Source organism: Empidonax traillii, unplaced genomic scaffold (assembly GCF_003031625.1).
Source record: "Empidonax traillii isolate 1590-97213 ecotype Southwest subspecies unplaced genomic scaffold, ASM303162v1 scaffold466:size1224651, whole genome shotgun sequence".
Lineage (NCBI taxonomy): Eukaryota > Metazoa > Chordata > Aves > Passeriformes > Tyrannidae > Empidonax > Empidonax traillii.
In genome coordinates, this window is record NW_020955659.1 from 483,770 (window position 1) to 503,128 (window position 19,359).

At 36.5% G+C, this 19,359-nt stretch overlaps 1 protein-coding gene across 3 annotated transcripts in view; it reads left to right on the forward strand.

Annotated features, from left to right (window-relative positions):
- The window catches only part of CHRM3 (cholinergic receptor muscarinic 3), a 269,142-nt gene that overhangs the window by 64,504 nt on the left and 185,279 nt on the right, over positions 1–19,359 (forward strand). For all 3 annotated transcript variants that reach the window (XM_027895763.1, XM_027895762.1, XM_027895760.1), the window contains exon 2: positions 17,523–17,635. Coding sequence is in view for 1 of the 3 variants with exons in the window: in XM_027895760.1 (XP_027751561.1) it covers positions 17,611–17,635 (25 nt within the window). In the remaining 2 variants the exon portion in view is untranslated. The remainder of the gene's footprint in view (positions 1–17,522; positions 17,636–19,359) is intronic.

Genomic DNA, 19,359 nt, shown 5'->3' on the forward strand with positions numbered 1-19,359 from the left:
GCCTTGGGACTGACTTGCTTAAGCCTCAGTCTGTCAGCTCTGCTTTTTAATTTTTTTCCCCTCAAGGAACAATATTTTGGCTTTGAAAAATAAGTTGGCTTAAAAGAATTGATATGTTTAAAAACATGTTTAGTAACTAGCAGGTTTACTGAGAATCAAGGCAGCTCTAAGGATCCCAGGTATCTTAGAAATCTGGCTACTGAGGTGGATTGACCAAAGTAATTTTTAGATTGTGCTTCATTGATAGTAGGGAGATTCCTTGTTTACATAATTCTATATTGATAAAATCTAGTAACAGGTAAAGAGCTAAAACCTATCTTTGTCCAGGTTATACATGTGAAATTATATTACTTTCATATGAATAAAATAAAAATTGAATTGCTAATTGTCATTGAGACACGTACTTGTGGGCCCCTGCCTTTCCCCGTTCCACAAATACAGTCAATGCAGCAGGATTTGTGTAATGGTATTTTCAGTTTTTCTCCTCTGCGCAGAGAGGTGGTTACAGTTTAAAGGCAATGAACACAGTTCCACTAGTTGATTCTAGTGGATCTAGCTCTTCTTCAAATGTAACTAAAAGGAAATAAATAACAAAGCTCTAGGTAAAGTCTAGGTTAACTCCAGGTAAACCAGTTTTAAAGAACAAAAGGACATTTCTTGATGCTTCCATGGTTTTAGCTTTTGTCTTTCAATGAAAAAATAATTTTCTTGTATTTCAATATTTCACTCCTTTTATCCATCACTGGTTGCATATGCAGTAGTGTTTTTCTGATCAGTGGTGTCGTTATAATGTAAAGCCCCTACGGTTTCCTAAACCAGAAATCCTATTTCAGATACACACTAGTGGAGTATCTCCTGATCTGTTTTCTACACAGGGTGATTACATTATTTCAATTATAAAGTTGGTGGAAATCTTAAATCATTTTTAAGGCAGGTAAAACAGAAAACATAGAGCCTTGCGCTTCATAATTTTCTATTTCCCCATCTTGGTAGTTTACTTTTAACTTAATATTTAAATTAATTGTGGTTTTTTTCCCTGTTTGGCAATTTTATCTTTGGATTCTTACATTTTCCCACTGCTAAATTTTGAGTTAGTGCCTTTATGTCAAAAGCACTTCTAAAGAAAGTAAGGTACAGGTAACTTCTAATTTTGAAATTTTTTAATTTTGTAAAGTGTATCTATAGTTAGTGGATTGTTTACAGCAAGTCTAAAGGAAAATTAATTTTTTTTCTGTCTGTGTATTTTGAAAATTGGAAGTGAAGGTTTCAGTTTTTACAGATTCAGAAACTACACATGTATTTATTTTTTTATTTGTTTGATTAGTTAAAAAGCATATGCAAGCTTTAAAATTAATTGGTAGGTTGATTGTAGAAGTGAAATGATAACACAGGCATAAAAGAAATCCTTTAAGAAAATATAACTAGCCTTTCTCATTTGATTTATGAAAGGAATTGAAATGTGCTGCAGTATTATCCTTAACACTTATTATATCTAATGGGCAGTCAATGTAAGCTTATTTAAGAAAGTGCAGGGAAGAAACAGAAGGGTTAGGCTACCGTTAAGGGAGGATGTGAATGTCAAGCATGGTGGATCAGAAATGAATCAGCAATTTGCCGTTTAAAGTCAGATGGCTGATGTGATCTACCACTTGGAGCAGCTGCTTGTTGTTGTAAGGGATTATTGCTAGTGCCTGTTGAAAACCAAAAATACTGCTTTTAAGAAAGCGCTTTCAAAACTATGGTTTTGTTCCAACAAGGCAACAAAAAATTAAAAGTCTCCATTTTGACTTGATAAAAGAAAAGAAGGATATACTTACTCGTTTCTTCTCCTCCTCTTCATTTGTGCAGTGTGGGTGGAGGGTGCTGGTTGGGATGCTCAGCTTCAGTGAAGTCCTTTTTCTGGGCTTAGTGTGGCAGCTCACTCACTTCCCTGTTTTGCGAGTCTTGTCCTTGATCTTTTGAGAAATATTTTTCATGGAAATATGAACACAGGGATGCTTTCCAGTGAAGAATGTACGAGTTCAAATATTTCCTCTTAGCCTTAGTGTATTAAGTCATGTGCTTCCTGTCCCGGACTGTGTTATGGTGGTGTAGTTGATTGTGGCTCACGTGAGCTACAGACCTCAGAGTCTTCTCAAAGTTCCTAACAGACAAATGTGTACATCAGGAAGAGAAAATGTCGCTATAAAGATGATGCTACTGGGAATTACTGGACATGTTTGCTTGTTTGTTTGTGGGTTTTTTGGGCTTTTGGGTTTTTTAGGCTTATACCTCTTTTCATCTTCTATCCCTTTTTGCACATTGGTCAGAAGAAGCAGTTAGGAACCTTTCCCAGTTACCAAATCTGAAGTGAGCATGGCTTTAACATCTTTGACAGACTGAGCTGGTCTGCTAGTATAAAACAAGCAAATGCAAGTGCATTTTGAGATGATGTGCATATCTAACATGAAGTCAAGCAAAAGTAAAATAAAACCAGGTGTTCCAAATAGATTGCAACTGTGTGTTTGACAGGCAATGTTATGTTTAAAGAAATAAGTCATCGTTTGTTCGAGGAGGAGGTGGTGAACATCCATACTGTTTCTTTAGAAAAGACTTCTAATGTAAGGGTCACCTTGTCATCAGAGCAGGTGATGCAGCAGCGCTCTGTGCATGTGTTATGCTTCAGTAAACTGACAGTGAAATGTCACTGTCAAGAAGTCGTTCCAGTTCCAACCCGTCTACTCTCTGTTGAGTGGTGGAATTTTCTAGCACATAACTAAGTCTTTGGGCAATGGCTAATTTAATCATCTTTGCTTTTAGGGCTTTTACCTCTTGTGGCTTATGTCAGGAGGGAAACAGCACCCACCCTTTATTTCAATAAGGATTGCGTGCTTGTCTCTCTTTGCTTTGCAAATATTCTTAAGCTATCTTTGCTTATGTCTCTAAGACTGATATCTTCCCTGAGTTAATTATAATTGGCTGCTTTTTGTCTGCAGCTTGTTGGTTCTATTTTTCCCATTAGAGACATGGTATCAATATGCTTTACTAAATGTTTTTCATGACAATATTGCATCTGTATGGCCAGGGGCCACGTGACCAGGGACACCATGTGGCTATTACTAAAGCAGTCCTCTGCTCAGGCATCTTATGTGTCTTCTTCTGCTCCCCACTTATCTTTTGAAGTAGACATACTGTGAGTATTTGTTAACAGCAGAGACATAGCCTTATGCTGTAGGACCTGGGTGAAGTTGTTAGCTTTTGGGTCCATGCATTACTTTGCATCATCTCTCTTCATGTACCTCTCCTTCTCTTCTTTGTTAGTGATCAGGCCTAAAGACAAGGGAAAAGCTTTCTGAGCAGTCCCCTCTCTGGGGGGCTAGTTATGACGGTGGGGATGACTTGGAGATCTGGGATGACCAAGACTGACAGGGCTTCCTAAATGGCCATGGGCAGGTACTCATCCTGAGGAAGACACTACGAAACAAATGATCCCTCTTTGGATATCTTTTTGGCGCTGGGTGCCTTGCCATTGCCTGAAGCAGGGCTCACCCCACAACCTGCTGCTGCAGTACCACAGTCATATTCCCAAGGGCCAATGTAAGCCTGGAATGAAATGCATGTTGAAGTTCCAGGGTAAGCTCTTACTTATGGGGAGAGAATGTATCTAGTGCACTTACTTGAAAACTTTGTTTGAGCATGACTGACATGTAGGGTTTTGTTCTCCTATCAATCCCTCCACTAATTATAGTCCTGTTATGTTCTTAACATTTACCACTGTCCTTCTGAATCAAAACCTAAATGTACCAATTCTGAGCGGTACAGTAACAGTATCATAGTGATTCTGAGGGGTTCTGCTTTATGTGTAAGCTGCACAGTATGTTTTGACAGTGTTCTTTATTTAGTCTTGTGATTACTCCATGCCTCAGTGACAGGTACTGTAACAAGAAAATACAAAGTGTGGAAGGATTTAAAAAAGAGTTGCTATAGTCCTGGTGATAGGCACCATAGTGAGAAGAAAAGCTCTTTGCATCCCTACCTCTGCCACAAGTTGGTAAGGTGTTTTTCAAGGAAATTAGTTAGTTCCTCATTCCCTGCCTGCGATTCAGTCCTGAAGATTTACAGGAATTACATTGTAATTTACAGGTCTCTTCTAAGGATAACCCTGCTTTCCAAGGCTATAACTTATAGGGAACAAATAATTTCTGTTGTATGTGATATTGACAGTGTCTCATTATTGAATGGTTAGAGGTTCAAAACAAGTTTTGGTGATTGTAGTGTAATTTTGATTTATGCCTTTCAGTAGAGTAAGAGATACGAAATGCAGCTTTAAACAGTGAAAATACTGAAAACATCATCTGTTCTGTGCTTGTAAGGCAGAAAAAACTTGTGTTGTGTACTGCCAATAACTGCACATCAATTGTTATTGCTGTGTCGAATTTGTTGCCTATGAGAAACACCCTTAGGTTTTCATTTTCCTTTGATAGTTGGGAGTCATTCTTCTTTTTTAATAAGAATTTTTAAAAAATAATTCTGGAATGTCACATCAATTCTACTGGCAGAAATCTGGAGGAATATACGTGCCTTGGAGCACCTCTCTGCCTTGCTAGGCAGAGACACATTCACTGGAGAAGCTTTTTTGCAAACATTTTTTTTGATTGCAAAATAAGCACTTTACTCTCAGTTTTAGTCTTTGAATTCTTGATTGTGACTTCAGCTCCTCCTGTATAAATCACCGTAGTTATGCAAAGGCACCTGGAGGCACTGTAAATTACTGCACTGGAATGGAGCAGAACAGTTTTATATTTTCCTGGCTTTCTGTTGCTGGAGCTGAGATCTTTTCCCTGTGAATTTCTGACAAACCATGGAAAGTTAAAGGTGATTGTATGTATATGTAAATGCTTCATGTAGCTGTAATAGGCATTTGTATTTCTGAGATAAAAGTACTAGTTACCATCACTTCCTTCCTTTGCCCATTCTTTTTGGTTTCCTTCATTTTTTCTGCTATCCTAAATCAAGTTTATTCTAGTTGGACACCAAAGTAATAAAGCAGAAATGAATCATCCATGCATCTGATGAGATAAAGACATCTTAACATGAAGTTTTATTTTAATTGCCTTTTATGGGACACGAGGGAATCTAAATAGCCAAATGAGCTTTCTGTAGGTATCAGTGATTAGTAAAACCGGCCATTCCCAGAAAATGACAAACCACAGAAAACTTGCATTTTGACAATAGAAAAAGGAAAATGATAGAAATTAATTCTCATTTTTCATGTTATTTGACTACATGCCAAAGCATTTTAATTGCTTCAGAATTGCTCAATACATTTGCAGCAGGAAGCAATAATAAAAATTTAAAAATATTAATTTAAATTTTTATCTTTTTCTGAAGCAAAAATACATGTTTAAAAAATTGGGAATCCATTTTTTGGAGAGACTTGATTGATTTGAATCTAGGTGGAACTTGAGTAAACTGGGTTCTTGATATAATTTCTTTAACCTGAATCCTCTTGAAAGGTGGAGTGTGAAGTGTTTAAGAGACATTCTCAAGGCCTTGGAGGAATGGTATGTTGAAGCAAGGACTGGATCATCTTCCTGGTGAAAGTCAGGCTGATACCATAATTACAATAGTATCTGCTGACACTGCTGTCTTTGAAAGCAGATCTCTTCCTGACACTCTCCCAGGATAAACAGATGACTCCAAGGACATGGTGTGTCCAGATTTAATTTAGGTATCTCTAGCCAAGCAGTGAGCTGAAAAATGAATAAGTTACCTGTGAGATGTTAGCAGATTTCATAGAAAATTGTACAGCTATGGCTGTACAACTGGCAGGAGCTTTAAAGGAAATTTTGCCTTTTACTTTTTCATTAGGAAAAATCATCCTTTAAAATAATTATTTTATCATGTGGCATTGAATAGTTATTTTCTCACATGGCTTTGTATGTGGAGTCCTGGTAGGTCCTTTTCATCCCTTAATTTTTAAAGGATTTTTTAGACCCTCTGATTCTTTGCCTTTAGGAAGCACAGAGTACATTTTTTAAATTGTTCATATATGGATATGTACATATATGGATATGTATTGTGGTGTTTTTGTCCGGTCGTAACTTCATAAAGTTTTTATGATATGCATGGTCATTTAAATACTTTTATCTGAAAGTCTAGAATAGTTATAATAATTGAAGAAAGCCATTCTAGACTTCAGAAAGTACAGACTTAGAGTGGGTCCAGAGGAGGGCAGTGAAGATGGTGAAGGGGCTGGAGCACCTCTCCTGTGGGGAAGGACTGAGAGAGTTGGGGTTCTTCAGTCTGAAGACAAGGAGGCTCCAGGAAGACCTTCTTGTGGTCTTTCAGTACTTAAAGTACAAGAAAATTGGAGAGGGACTTTTTAACAGGGCCTATGGCAATAAGACAAGGAGTAATGGAAGGGGGTCAATTTAGATTAGATACAAGAAAAGTTTGTTTGTTTGGTTTTTAATGGTGAAACGCTGGAACGGGTTTCCCAGAGAGGTGGTGGATACCCTACTCCTGGAAACATTCAGGGTTAGGATGTACAGGGCTCTGAGAAACCTAGTTTAGTTGCATATGTCCCTGCTTATTGTAGGGGGGTTGGACTTGATGACCTCTAAAGGTCCCTTCCAACCCAAACTATTCTGTGACTGTCTTTTAGGCAAGAAAGACTTTAAAAGCTCTATGATGGAGAAGATATGACACTGTTCATTCAGGCCCAAAAATATAGAGTAATGCTCAATACTGAGCTGAAAATATGTCTGAGAAACACACTCTCTTAAGAAGACACTATTCTTTCTGTCTGGAACCATGTCTTACATTTGTTTCTTTTCTCTCTGACCTTTTTCTTTACCCTTTTCCATGTATGACATCCCTGTGCACCCGCTCCTGTTTTCTGTCTGCCTGTGTCCTCTTCAGAGCCAGCATTTCAGAGAAAAGAAATATACAAACCATTTATTCATTCATTCATCCATCCTTTTCCTGCCTCTTCGTTGTTCGCAAAATGAGCAGGAAGCTATTTGTGCCTGGTGACTCACCATCAGATTTTACGAGGGGATTATGCTGAACCTCACTGATTCACACACTCTTGGCTTTGTCGGAGGTCAATGTCTTGGCAGCGTTCCCTTGTAAATACCATACAAGTACCGAGCTGTTGATCTCGAGAGCTTTAAGTTGTTTCTGCCTTTCCTGGTAGCGGTTGTGCTTCCTGTTCGCATCAGTTGCCAATAGTGGGACAGGGCGACAAATTCTGTCTCTTTATTGAACAGGGAAATTTAACATTCAGTTTGTGTGTGGGTACCTGCTCAGCAGCAGCCGCCTCCACTCCCTTCCACACTGGAGCGTGCACTGATTTCTGCTTTCCTTAATTCAAAGAGCTGTTGTGATGAGCACCCAAGATATGATGAGATATTGTTCATATCCTTTCACTTTGTAGTTTTCCTCCCCTCTTACCACAAGAATGCTTCCTACCCCTTTTTATCTGTCCTTGCTCTATATCTTGCTATTCTTCAGGGTGCTAATATTTAAGGTCTTTTAGCTTAAGGAGGTGTCAACTCTTTGAAACCAGGGAGATTTCCAAGAATTTAAGAGTTAGGCTGCAGAATTCCATCTGGGGATTTAGTATTTACTTGTTCATATTTCTCTAACACTTTCTGCATATTTATGGGCACACACGCTATGCAGCTGTATTAAGATGTGTATTCAGAGGCATTTGGGAAGGTCCAAGAGGCAGTCCTGCAAGCAGTAATGCAAGTGTGTCGTTAACTTTGTTTTCCCGATCCCTGCCAATGGCATATTACTTAATTTCTTGCGGAATGAGCCACTATGCAGGTTGTACACAAGACCTCGAGAAGGTCAATTGAAGGCTTACCAATAGTGAAAACCAACAAATGTCCCATAGAGAAGAGTTTTAAGATGTCCTTCTTTGTGTTGTTGTAGTTTTCTGATTTTTAAAAAGTTAGTTTGCTCTGAGAACCTTGGAATATGAAGGTAAAAGAAAGAGACAAAATAAACTTTCCAGATGTGAATGCAGGTTTTTACCATCTGACACCCCCTCTCAGTCCTACTCATTCCCTGTGTTTCTCTGCTCCTGCAGGATATTTTCTTGAGCCCTTCTGTGTCTACTGACACACTCAGTTTTAGGTAGAGCTCAGTGTAGACTCAAATCTTCGTCTTTCTCAGTATTTAATACCCAGTCAATAAAATCTCTGTGCATAGGAAAATAGTAACACATAGACCATTCTTCTTCACAGTAGTGGGGTTGTTCCTTTTTGACATCTTTTTTTACAGAATAAAAATGTGATTTCTAAACTCTATTGCAAGCCTTTCTCACATTATAGTAATTTACCCATTACTAGAATATTGCTCTTACCTTTTGCTGCTACAACAGCATCTTTTTCTCCCTAATAGAGGGACATTCAATTAGATCTGGAATATGAAACAGTTAATTCCATAAGCAAAAAAATAACTAAGCTTTATTTGTTGTTACTTTGTTTTCTATCTTGTGTCATTTACATTTTTCTATCATCCTCACTTTGGGTGGACTCTATTTGGAAAGGACAGTGCTGTAACAGGTCAGCAGATGCTCCTAGTGCCAGCAAATGGAATGGCGGAAAGACAAACCAGATTAAGATTGTTTCTTGCCTGTTTCTTTTAGGCATTCTTTCCTTACTGCTGTTTCCACTACGTGTTCATCCTTAAACTTGCAGAAACCTCACAACTCAGAGACTACAGTTTTCACTGAGATCTGAGAAAAAAAAAAAAAAATGCCACAAACAACTTGTAATGAGGATGATTTTTTCATTTTGTATTCCTGTGATGTTACTGTAGCTGATGTTACAAAAAATTGATTATTCTGACATTAGAAATTCTCATTCAGGTGAACATTGGGGAGTATCTGAGTTGCAAGGTTTGCTGATGGTGTAAACTTATTTGGGATAGGGAAAGTAAAAGGATTGCAGAGAGATTTTAGGAGTTGGAGATAATACCTACATAGAAGCCACATGTGGCTCAGTAATTCTGTCAAATGTCTGGAGGTGGGGAAATAGGTGGGGTATACTTGAGGATCACTTATGTAAATGCCCAGGCAGTAACTTTTAGACGCTGTTGAAAGTGACAGTCTGAGCTCATTGGATTCCTTTCAGAGGCAGTGCAGTCCTCCTGTGTTCCTATAAGCTTCTGAAAAAGCAATGTGTTTAAAAAGCCAGTAAAGCTGTTTCAAGCAGGATGAAGAACTAAGCAAAGGTAAAACATGAAAGGAAATAAAGACACAGAAGCCACCTATGCATAAATTGTACTTGGGAAGAAACAACTATAATATGGACAATTTATGGATATATTTCTTATTAGGAAGTCTTCAGCTGTCTCACTTTGGTGGCTTACACTTATAAAGAAATATGGTAGCATCTTTGTGAGAAATGCTTTTAGGTCACAGGGCAGGAAAATCTTTAGTTTGGCTGGATGTACAAAGTGAACTTCAGCGCAAATTCCAAAGGATGAGATTAAAATCATACATTTACAATTGCTGTCTGTTGGAAACCTTTGGAGAAACAAACTATGTTACAAAAATGGTTTGTTTTTCCTGGAAAGAGATGATCATTAATGTTTGGCTTATCATGATCACTATCTAAACTATAAACACAGTTCCCTGTCACCAGAGTATGTGAGGAATTGCTAGTTAATTCTACTTGGAGTGAAAATTTAGTTTGTTTTAGATCTTGCCCTATCAGAATTGTCATGTACTGCCACGGATACAGGTGTAGATAGTATTGATCTTTATTGATTTTATTGGAATATATTGAAATGAAACTCCACATAGATAATCATTATTTCTCCTTCTCTCCCCAAGATATCTTGCATGTAAAAGCCAGTCTTAGAGGTAACCCTACAGTTGTTATGGTTTTGGCATGTACTTCCTCTTCAGTTTGTGCGGGATTGTTGAACGTCTCATTGTTTTCATTAATTCATAGGTGATTTGCTTTAAAAGCAAATAATTTTTTTTAAAGGATTACACAGCCTTCAGCTCCTCCGTGTCTGTGTAGAATTGGTACCTTGTTTGATGTAGTTATTGGTGACAAGAAATCTACCATCTCAAATTAGGCTTTTTCTTACACAGAAGAATCCCCGTGTTTTTTTGTAATTACAGCTTATTTATCCCTTCTGAGGCAGCAGTTGTATCACTTGGACTCATTTTACTCTACTTATCCCTCACATACTTCTGTTTGCCTCACTTTAAACTTTAGATTTTAAAACTAAAACTCTCTACTTTTTTAGTGTGTTCAAAACTCAGACTAGTTTTTGAAAATCCTTTAATACTTAAAAAAAAAAGTCTTTGAACTGTTAAAACAATATAGTTAATCATCTTCTATGTGAAAAGGATGTCTCTTAAGAAATAAAAAGAAAAATTCCAAGATTTTTGTAAAGTTGCAAGTTCCAGAACTTCACATGCTCTGCAATGTGCCTGAATGAAATTGAAATCTCTTTTTACATGTAATCTGATTTAAAAAAAAAAATAAAAGAAGACAATAAAAAGATTGTAATTGTTAAATGAAATAAATTATACACTTTCTAGTATTCTACCTGAGTAAAACAGTCATAGCTGCTTTTCTTTTCTTTATCGCCCATTTGATACCAGTTGCAATACAGGATCACAGTTTTTTACCCTTGTACGATTTTTTTAAGTGCACGATTATTCTGTTATTTTGTATACAGTACAGTTATAAAGTTGCATGGTTCTGTGGGTAGTATGAGATAATGATCATGAATAATAAGGGATAAATTGTGACCAAAAAAGAGCACTGTGCTTTCATGAAAGCATCTTTCTTTGTTGTTGTATTGAATTATTCTGGGAGGTTTTATTACAGGATTTTGAATTAGGAAAAAAAAAAACAGTAACCTGCCTTTTCAGCATTTACCAGCCTTGAAAACCTTCTTCTCTCTGATGAGTTAATTGTTAAGTGACAGCAAGTGTTGGATGTTTATGCTCTCCTCCTTCAACAGTTGCCTGTTTTCAGAGGGCAGGATGTTCTGGAGTTTCCTCCAAGTATAATTTTGCAGTTACAAAAACTTTCTTTCTGGGTCTTTGAGAGCAGAAAAAGTCCATTGGCATAGAAACCTATAACCCGATTGGCTGAATTAGCAAAGAAAAGAGGTTGAGGAGCTGTTTTATTTTGACTGTACAAATATTGCTGTCTCTTGTGCACAAGCAGTTGTACCTCTTCCATCTAAAGAAAAGGTACAGGATAAAGAGTAGTTTCAGAGGAAGGTGTTCTACTGGAGTCTTATCAAGACTGAAAACTATGATTTCTCTTTCCATTTGTGTTTCCAATTTCTATTCTAATGGAACAAAACAAAAATTATGTTTCTTCCATGTAGAGTTTATGAAGTGCTTATCCCTCCATATTATAGCATGTTTTTGTTTGCCTTTTGGAAGCTTTTTTTAATGTCTGAAAGTTAGCCTTTAGGTCATAGCTTTTATAAGTTTAGCATAAGCCTTTAATCTCTCTTAAATGATTTTTGTGTGTAACTTATTCTCATAATTATTACTAATAAAGTTACCACAAAGCAGGGAACAGTGCGTTCTTGTAGTATCAGAATTCTTTATCTTGTTCGTTTAGATTATATTAGCAGAAAAAAAATATTCCCTGTCTCTTTATTTACCAAAAAAAGACCTTCCTAGACAATATAACAGAGCAAGAATAATGCAGAAAACGAATATTCAGATTTGGCTAATAACATCTTGGTCAGAAAAGCAGGGGTTTTTTTAGTGAAAATGATGCTAATTTTTTTCCTTTTTTTTTTTTTTTCAAGTGAGTTTTATCACCCATATAAAAATCAGTAATATAACGTGGCTGTCTGGGGTTTGTACGATATGTCCTTATGCCTTAATAACAGAAGATATCTGCTGAACCAATTTGCTCAGGAATTTAAAGAGCTGCATATATTGTGAACTGATGGATATTCTCTGCTACCTCCAAGCCTTTTGAATGTTGAAAGCTTTTGTGGCAATGACAGTGGGACATACGTACAGTCTAAAGCTGTCTACATGGTAAAGTGAATCCAGGATAAAATTTTTACTTCAGTTTTGGATACCATCCAAGTCTTTTTGCATTCAGCTGACCTTAGAACCCCTCCTCTTGGAGCAGGTTGCCCTTTGTGCTATAGGTGGGTACTAATGCCAATAACCAGATTTTTTTTTTTACTATTTTATTAAATGCATGTTGCTATTTGCATTTTTAATTAACTGCGCTTCAAATGCAGCTTCATTCCATTTTTTTTTTCATTTTTGAAAAATAGCATTTTAATGGAAGATCATGTTCTTTGCTCTCTGAGTAGTAGACTTTTTGTCTAAGTGCAAGTTGAATTGGTTAAACTTTGAATATAGGTCAGTGGCTAGTAGAGTTTATTTAAAGACCAAAAAGCACTTTATCAGGAGTCATTAGACATTGTGGTTATGAGGTTTCACTGTTAAAACAAACTTGAGAGTTTCGAGCAGTCATATGCTACTCCACGGTTTTAAATGTTGCATACTTATAACATTAAAGAAACTTTGATTAAAACAACAGTTATGTAAGTTGCAAGGGACCAAAAACTTGGTAATTTTGGATGTGATCCAGTTTTATTCATTATAAGGGGGGCAGATGCATGTAGTTTCTCTTGTTGTAAACAATTATTATATTGTTATTTTTTGTTGTGTTATAATAGACTAGCATTTAGCATGCTGTTGATGCAAATCTTTGCATAATCAAACCTAATGAGAGGTTTTAATTTACATAAAGAAAACTGTATAAATAGTAAGCAATTCGAATATAGTCCCTGATCTAAAACAAGCTGTCCCATATTTGTTTTATCATGAAAGCTCTTTAGCACTTGTATGCACTTACACAATATGTCAGTTCTGCTTCCCACAGTGTGTAGCTTCCAGCACTGTTGGGTTTTTGTTTTCTCTTTGTTATGTTGTACCAGGTAATAACCAGTGGTTTGACTAATTTAAAGAAAAAAACGAGAGTCAAGAATTATACTTACAATTAGAGATGCGGGTGTAAAAAATATTCTCCTCTATGATATACTTGTGAGGAATGAAAATTATGGAATCCAACATCTAAATATGTAGCCAATGCAAGATATGCATCTTGTTCCAGTGGGGTACATGCAGAGCAGCAGAGATAGTCTCTCTGGGAATGACCGCATGCCACTCTGCCTGCTCAGGTGGGCAGCATTGGGACAGGCCCCTATAACATGACAATAAAAGGTGTTCTAGTGACATTTGCAGTTATCTATTCAAAAGTAGCCTTTCGCTGATTGTGAAATACATGCAAAATACCTGTGTTTCTAATTAGTTTTCAATGCAAGTTGCCTGTTAGAAAAAACGCTTTGCCTTTGTTGAAATGACAGTTTAGATTTCAGTAGAGAACAATGCTTGCAAACTACTTCTGTCAATAATGTTCACTTCCTTCAAATCGACTTTTATAATTAATGACATCAATTGCTAAAACATTTTCCATCTGGTTGCTTGTATAGCTGCATAGGACAGTCACAAAATCACTTTTTTAGAAAGGCTTTTGTGGGGATGGTAGTGACACATATGGACAGTCTAAAACTGTGTTCACTTTTTTGAGAGATGAATCCAGGATAAAATTTTTATTCCATCCTCAGACACCATCTGAGCCTCTTTGTAATCTACTGACCTTAGAACCTCTGCCCTTGGAGGTGCTAGGTGGTACTAGTGCCAATCCCTGTACCTGTGCTGGAGCACTGCTGACCTTGCAGGGGCTGGCTGCAGGGACATGCGGTCCCAATAAAATGCTGATGCACAGAGACTGCTTGGTTTTTTTGTATAGTTATATGTGGGGCTGTAATTTCAACTAGATGCTTTGCATCCAGCAGAGAAGTCACAAAGTCTTACTGTCCACACATGCACTTAAGTGCTGGGAACAGATCAAGACACTGGGTACTATGACCAGATTTTTGGTGGTTTGTATGTCAGGTGCTTTGTCGCTTCTGTTAATATTTAGTAGCTTCCTTAAAAAAACCTCTCTGTGGCGAATAGTACCTTATTTGGGTTTGTGCATACTCAAAAGATACAATGATGTTAGTCCTTGGAGGGTTTATTTTTTATTTCATGTTCTTAAATAATTGAAAACATCAAAGACTTTTTATAGCTTTTCATTTTATTGGCAGTCAAAATGCCACAGGAAGGCCAAAACTTGTATTGTTTTGGCTCTGCAAACATCTTCTTGAAAGATTTGAGCAGAATGTGTAAACACCATTTCCAACTTTTTACATTGGTCACTAAAGCATTCTTAAGTGCAAGTCAGGAATCTAGTTCTATAAGACAAAGCCCACAGTTTATAATGCAGTGGTCATCAGGGGCTTCTGTTGAAATGTTTTTGCACTTCACAGCAATAAGTCAGTTCTCTTGCATTTGAGTGAGTCACAGTGATTGATCATACATTCTATGTAACTGGCCCACTGATATATAAGAGTGCATTCACTTTAGATAGCATCTACCTTCTAGTTAAGACAATGTAGTTATTTAAATAAAAGTGTAGTTCTTCAGAAATTGTAATGTGATTGCAGCAGTTTTCTTACCAGGCCCTGTTCATTGTGCATATTGATGGCTTTCTACATTCTGCAGCTTTTCACACTGCAAAGAAGAATATGCAAAATTTGTGAAAATTTTGGGGAATATAGTTTTAGAGGAAAGGGGAGCATGTGCTGATACAAAAGACTCCTTGAGCACTCTCATTAATTTTAAACTTATTAAAGGAAAATTGTCTCCTCACAGTTTTTTTCAGTATAAAAAAGCACCAAACTTTAAAGGTTTTTTTCAGAGTTTTATTGTTGTTGTTTGGATTTTCTGTTTTGTTCTCATTTGGGGTTTTATTTAGTCCTTTAATCACCTTGGAAGTCCTTCAGTGAGGTCTAAACATATTCAAGGAGTAATTTAGGGGAAAAACTAATTATCTGATTACCCACCTTACTGTCTTGGCAGGGTCAAGCTAGTGCCCTGTCAGAGGTACAGTGCTGGAAACGATGAATGATATATCAAATGGATCACTTTACCTAAATAAGTTTTGTGAAGAGCTTATTATAAAGATCGAGATTCTTGCAGACTTTGAGAAAAAAAAAAAAAAGAGAATGTCCTGTAAAGGACCCCAAGTAACTATATGGATTCTCTTGTACATTTTCCCCATTTTATTTGAATTTACTGTTGTCTTCTGGAAGTATTACATTTTAAAAGTTTGTACTGCATAATACATTGATGTAGCAAAGCTATAGACTTGAAATACTGGTTTAAAATACTAATGTATTCATATAAATACTGTCTTCACCAGTAAAACATTTTTTCAAAACAGTTGCATTTTGATGTGCATTTCAGTAGTAACTGGGGGCAGGTTAGGCAGTTTATCTCTATAACTACCCCTGAGCTACCTCATCCATTGCAGTGTGCAAGTGATGACCTGAGTGGGGAAAACAGAACTGCCTTTGGAAGAAAAAAAAAAAAGGAAAACTTTTATACATTTTATTTTTGGGTTCAAACAATTCCCCACTCCTGTTCATTTGTGCTAAAAAGACAGCAGGGACACAAGAAGTAACAGCAATAAGTAGCCTGTAGTAGGATCTGCTAAAGTTGCTGATTGTTTGAACAAAGCCTGATTATAGTTGAAAAAATGTAGTTTTGTCCTTTGAAAGAGCATTAGAAAATGAGTACAGAAAAGTATTTAGAGAAACACACCCATCAAAAACTATTGTATGTGAGTAGAATGCCTTTTCCTAAGCATACTTGTTTGGACTTTTATGCTGGTCTCCACCATGATAAAATATTCTCGTGTTTAGGACAATTAAGAATTTAATTCCCTTGTATAAAAATTTGGATAAGAATTGGGTATTGTAATTTGTGTGATGATGTTTTCTACCCATCACTCAGTTGAACTGGTAATTTAGTATTTCTAGTGGATTTTTAGAGAAGAAAGGTAGACTAGAAAGATGAAGTATTTGGCAGGGTTGTGTAGCTGCCCTTAACTTCTTAGCAGAATTTAAATGTAAAATTTCAGAAGAAAGGGTCAAAAGAAAAGTGTGATTGATGCAGACAAAAATAATCTGTGGAAGATTTTCAGAAAATTATATTCATTTTACCTAAGTTGTTCCCATTAAAGGTGAAAAAAGAATCAATTTCTTAGCTTTTAAGTTCTTTGCGGTTCTATGTAAAATGTGAAACCTCCCTTTAGAGAGATTCTCTGAAATCTCATTGAAATCTCATTCTCTATCTGATGAAAAGTGTGGTTTTAGAACCTCCTACTTTCAAAAGGTTCCATGAGAGAGGAACCACTGTGCTGGGGTCACTTAAGTCTTAACTTTTTTTTAATGTAAGATTTGACATTAACTAAAATTAAAAGTCTCTTTTGAAAAGGAACATTTAAATCTGAAACTATTGAATTGGGATGCTTCAAGAGTGGTGGAAGTTTCCCTTATTGCTTTGAGGAAACAAAAAACCACACTCAACCAGGCACTAATAACAAAAAATACCCAACACACAAAAAAAATCCCCAAACAAACCCAGACCACCAGATCCAACAATCCTATATTTGTAAAACTTTCAGTTTGAGCCACTGTTTCAGTTTCAGTTGTAGCACTTCCTGGGAAATTGAAGGAACTATGAAAGAATGGTTCTGTTAAAAAATTCTTTCAAGAAGGCCTACCAAGTTTAAGGGAGAAAACAAGATTACTGAAAATTGCTTATATAGTAACTTTTTCAGTGACAGTCCATTCATTGGCTTTTGCCTCAGTGCTATATAGCCACTTGGCCTGGAACTGAGCTCTCTTGCTGTTCTGCCCATCACCAGTGTTTAAAAGTGCAGCCTTTAAAAATGCAGCTTTGGGATCAGATCCTCCAACAAGCTTTGTAGCACTCTGGCCTTCATGTTTAGTGAAGCAGAAACAAGGAATTAATAGGAATAGCTGCTGTTGATGGGATGGTGGATGTTTCTTGTTCTGCATGTGCTTGTAACCCAAGCTGAGCACGTACCTCCTGTTAGAGGTGCTGGCTTTGTCAGCTCCCAGCCGATGTGTGTGCCAGGCTGCTGGCCAGACAGGCTGTTGGCTCTCATGTGGCACTCTTCCCCATCATCCACCTTTGTTGTTAATTTCGGCATGTGGATTTTGTGTGTGAAGTCCTGCATCAATGAAACAAGAAGGAAAATAAAATAATACTTGAACAATATTGTTTTGAATAAAATGCCGATGCATAAAACTGACATCATTAAACATTGAATAAAATATCTGAATCTTGAAGTCAGCTGAAAATCAAAAAAATCTGCAAAATAGCTGCAAATGAAGTATCTGAGGAAAAAACATTGCAATGGTTGCAAGAGAAGCTCTTGCTGGATGGCGATGGTATGCAACAGGCTCTTTTATAACTGTTTTAAAAGGATGCTTTAGAGAGCAGCAAAACTGTATTTTAAATAAGGAACACTCAATTTTCACTACTTAAATGTCTGATTATCTTTTGTGTTTTCTTTTTTTTTTTTTTTTTTAAGATCTTGATGGTTATGGCAGAATCTTTCTTCAGCGTATGGTATAATGGACTACCAGTTGGATGATTTACAGTCATCTGAAACATGATATATGCTTCTCCTCTTCTGTGTCCATGGTGAGTTTTGTTTATGTACATACCTATAAAATACTTCAGAGAAGGAACTAAATGTTTTTAGTGACCACATTAGATGTTGTTCCCATTGTTTTCATGTGGATTATCCTAGAGTTGTCAACTTATTGAATTCATAAACTCCATTTTTTTCGTAAGCTGTTTGAGAATGTTTTAGAAAACTAAGTTCTAAAAATAACCATCCAGAGCTCTTCTCTCTTTTGGAGGATTTTAGAGCTGTGCAAAAAAAGTTTGAAGTGTTATCTTTCCCTTCAGCTTGAAAGCATCTTCACCTGCATGTGTTGTGTCTCAGTTCAAATTAGATTCCAACCAATTGTGCTTTCTTAGTCAGGCACATGCCACAACGTATTTAAGAACAAAATAACTGTAACCATGTTACAAATATAATGCAAAACAAGGGGAAACAATTTGGAAAGAGTTTTTCAGTTTTATTTTTGCACTCCTTCTCTGTTTTGTGCCTACAATTATCTGATTTTAGTATCTGTGAACAAAGTTAAATATTGTATAAACAATAATATTAAAAGCAAGGCTGCTCATATTATAACTGAACTATCACTTCTGATTTACAGTATCCAGACACACAATAATGAGATCCAAAGCACTAGTTGTTCATTTGGCTAAATGCATTGAAAGACCAAATTTGGATCTTAAAATGTTCCACTGGCTACTCTTCACTACACTAGAAATAACAGCCTTCTCCAAAGAGGGCAGAGTCTCCTCTCCAAATATCAGGTTTAGCATTCGAGCTTAAAATCTCCATGGTTTCATTCTTCTCCTTTATAAGTGTTTAGATATGGCTCTTATACCAGTGTGGGTTTTTTTTAATGATACTGAATTTTATGAAATAGTTACATTAGTCAGAGCTGTTCTTATTAGATGCTTATTAGATGTCATGAACTAAGATCGAAGCAATGCAGTTTTTAGAGGTGTGTTTGCACTTGATGATAGAAAAGTTTATTTAAATATACCATATAAATGGATAGATGTGTTTACTAGCAAAACTGGTTACTGTTATTTTTGGTGAAAATGGGTATTTACAGAGTGAAATGAACTGTCATATAGCTCTCCAGTGGAGGGCCTCTACCTGCTTCTCTTTTACTAATTTCATCTGGCTTTACATTTCAAATTATATGTCTCCCAGGTACTAACCATACAACTCTGAAACTAGGGAGCCAGATAAACAACAAAGAAAGCATCATCTCACTTGTTTCCACCTGCAAATCATTGAGGAAAAACCTTGATGTTGTTTAATGGGTTATCTAGCACCTTTTGATTCTGCAAGGCATTTCCCTGGGCATTTATTGAGTTCTGCATTGTTCCCTAACCAGGCATTTTATTTGCCAAATTAGCAGATTTGCTCCAAAGACTTGACCTTTTCTTTTCTCTGCTTCCTTATCAGCAAGTGCCAAACATTTCTGATTCTTTGCATCCTGAGTGTGCATTGATTCATAATGAAATAAGGGCTTTGTGACAGGTCTGGTGGAAAAACTTACTTCTTTAGACAGAGAAAACTGTCTATCATAAATGGATTTTGTCCAGAGTTCTGCTGCACCACATTTTACTGCATTTATTCCCTGTGTTCGCCACCTGGAGAACAAAAAAAAGAAAAACAAAACCCAAACAAAAAAACAAACACAAACCAACCAAACAAAAAAAACAACACTGCTTTGTCAGTCTTATTGGTTAGAATTGTTCCTCTTTGCAGTCAA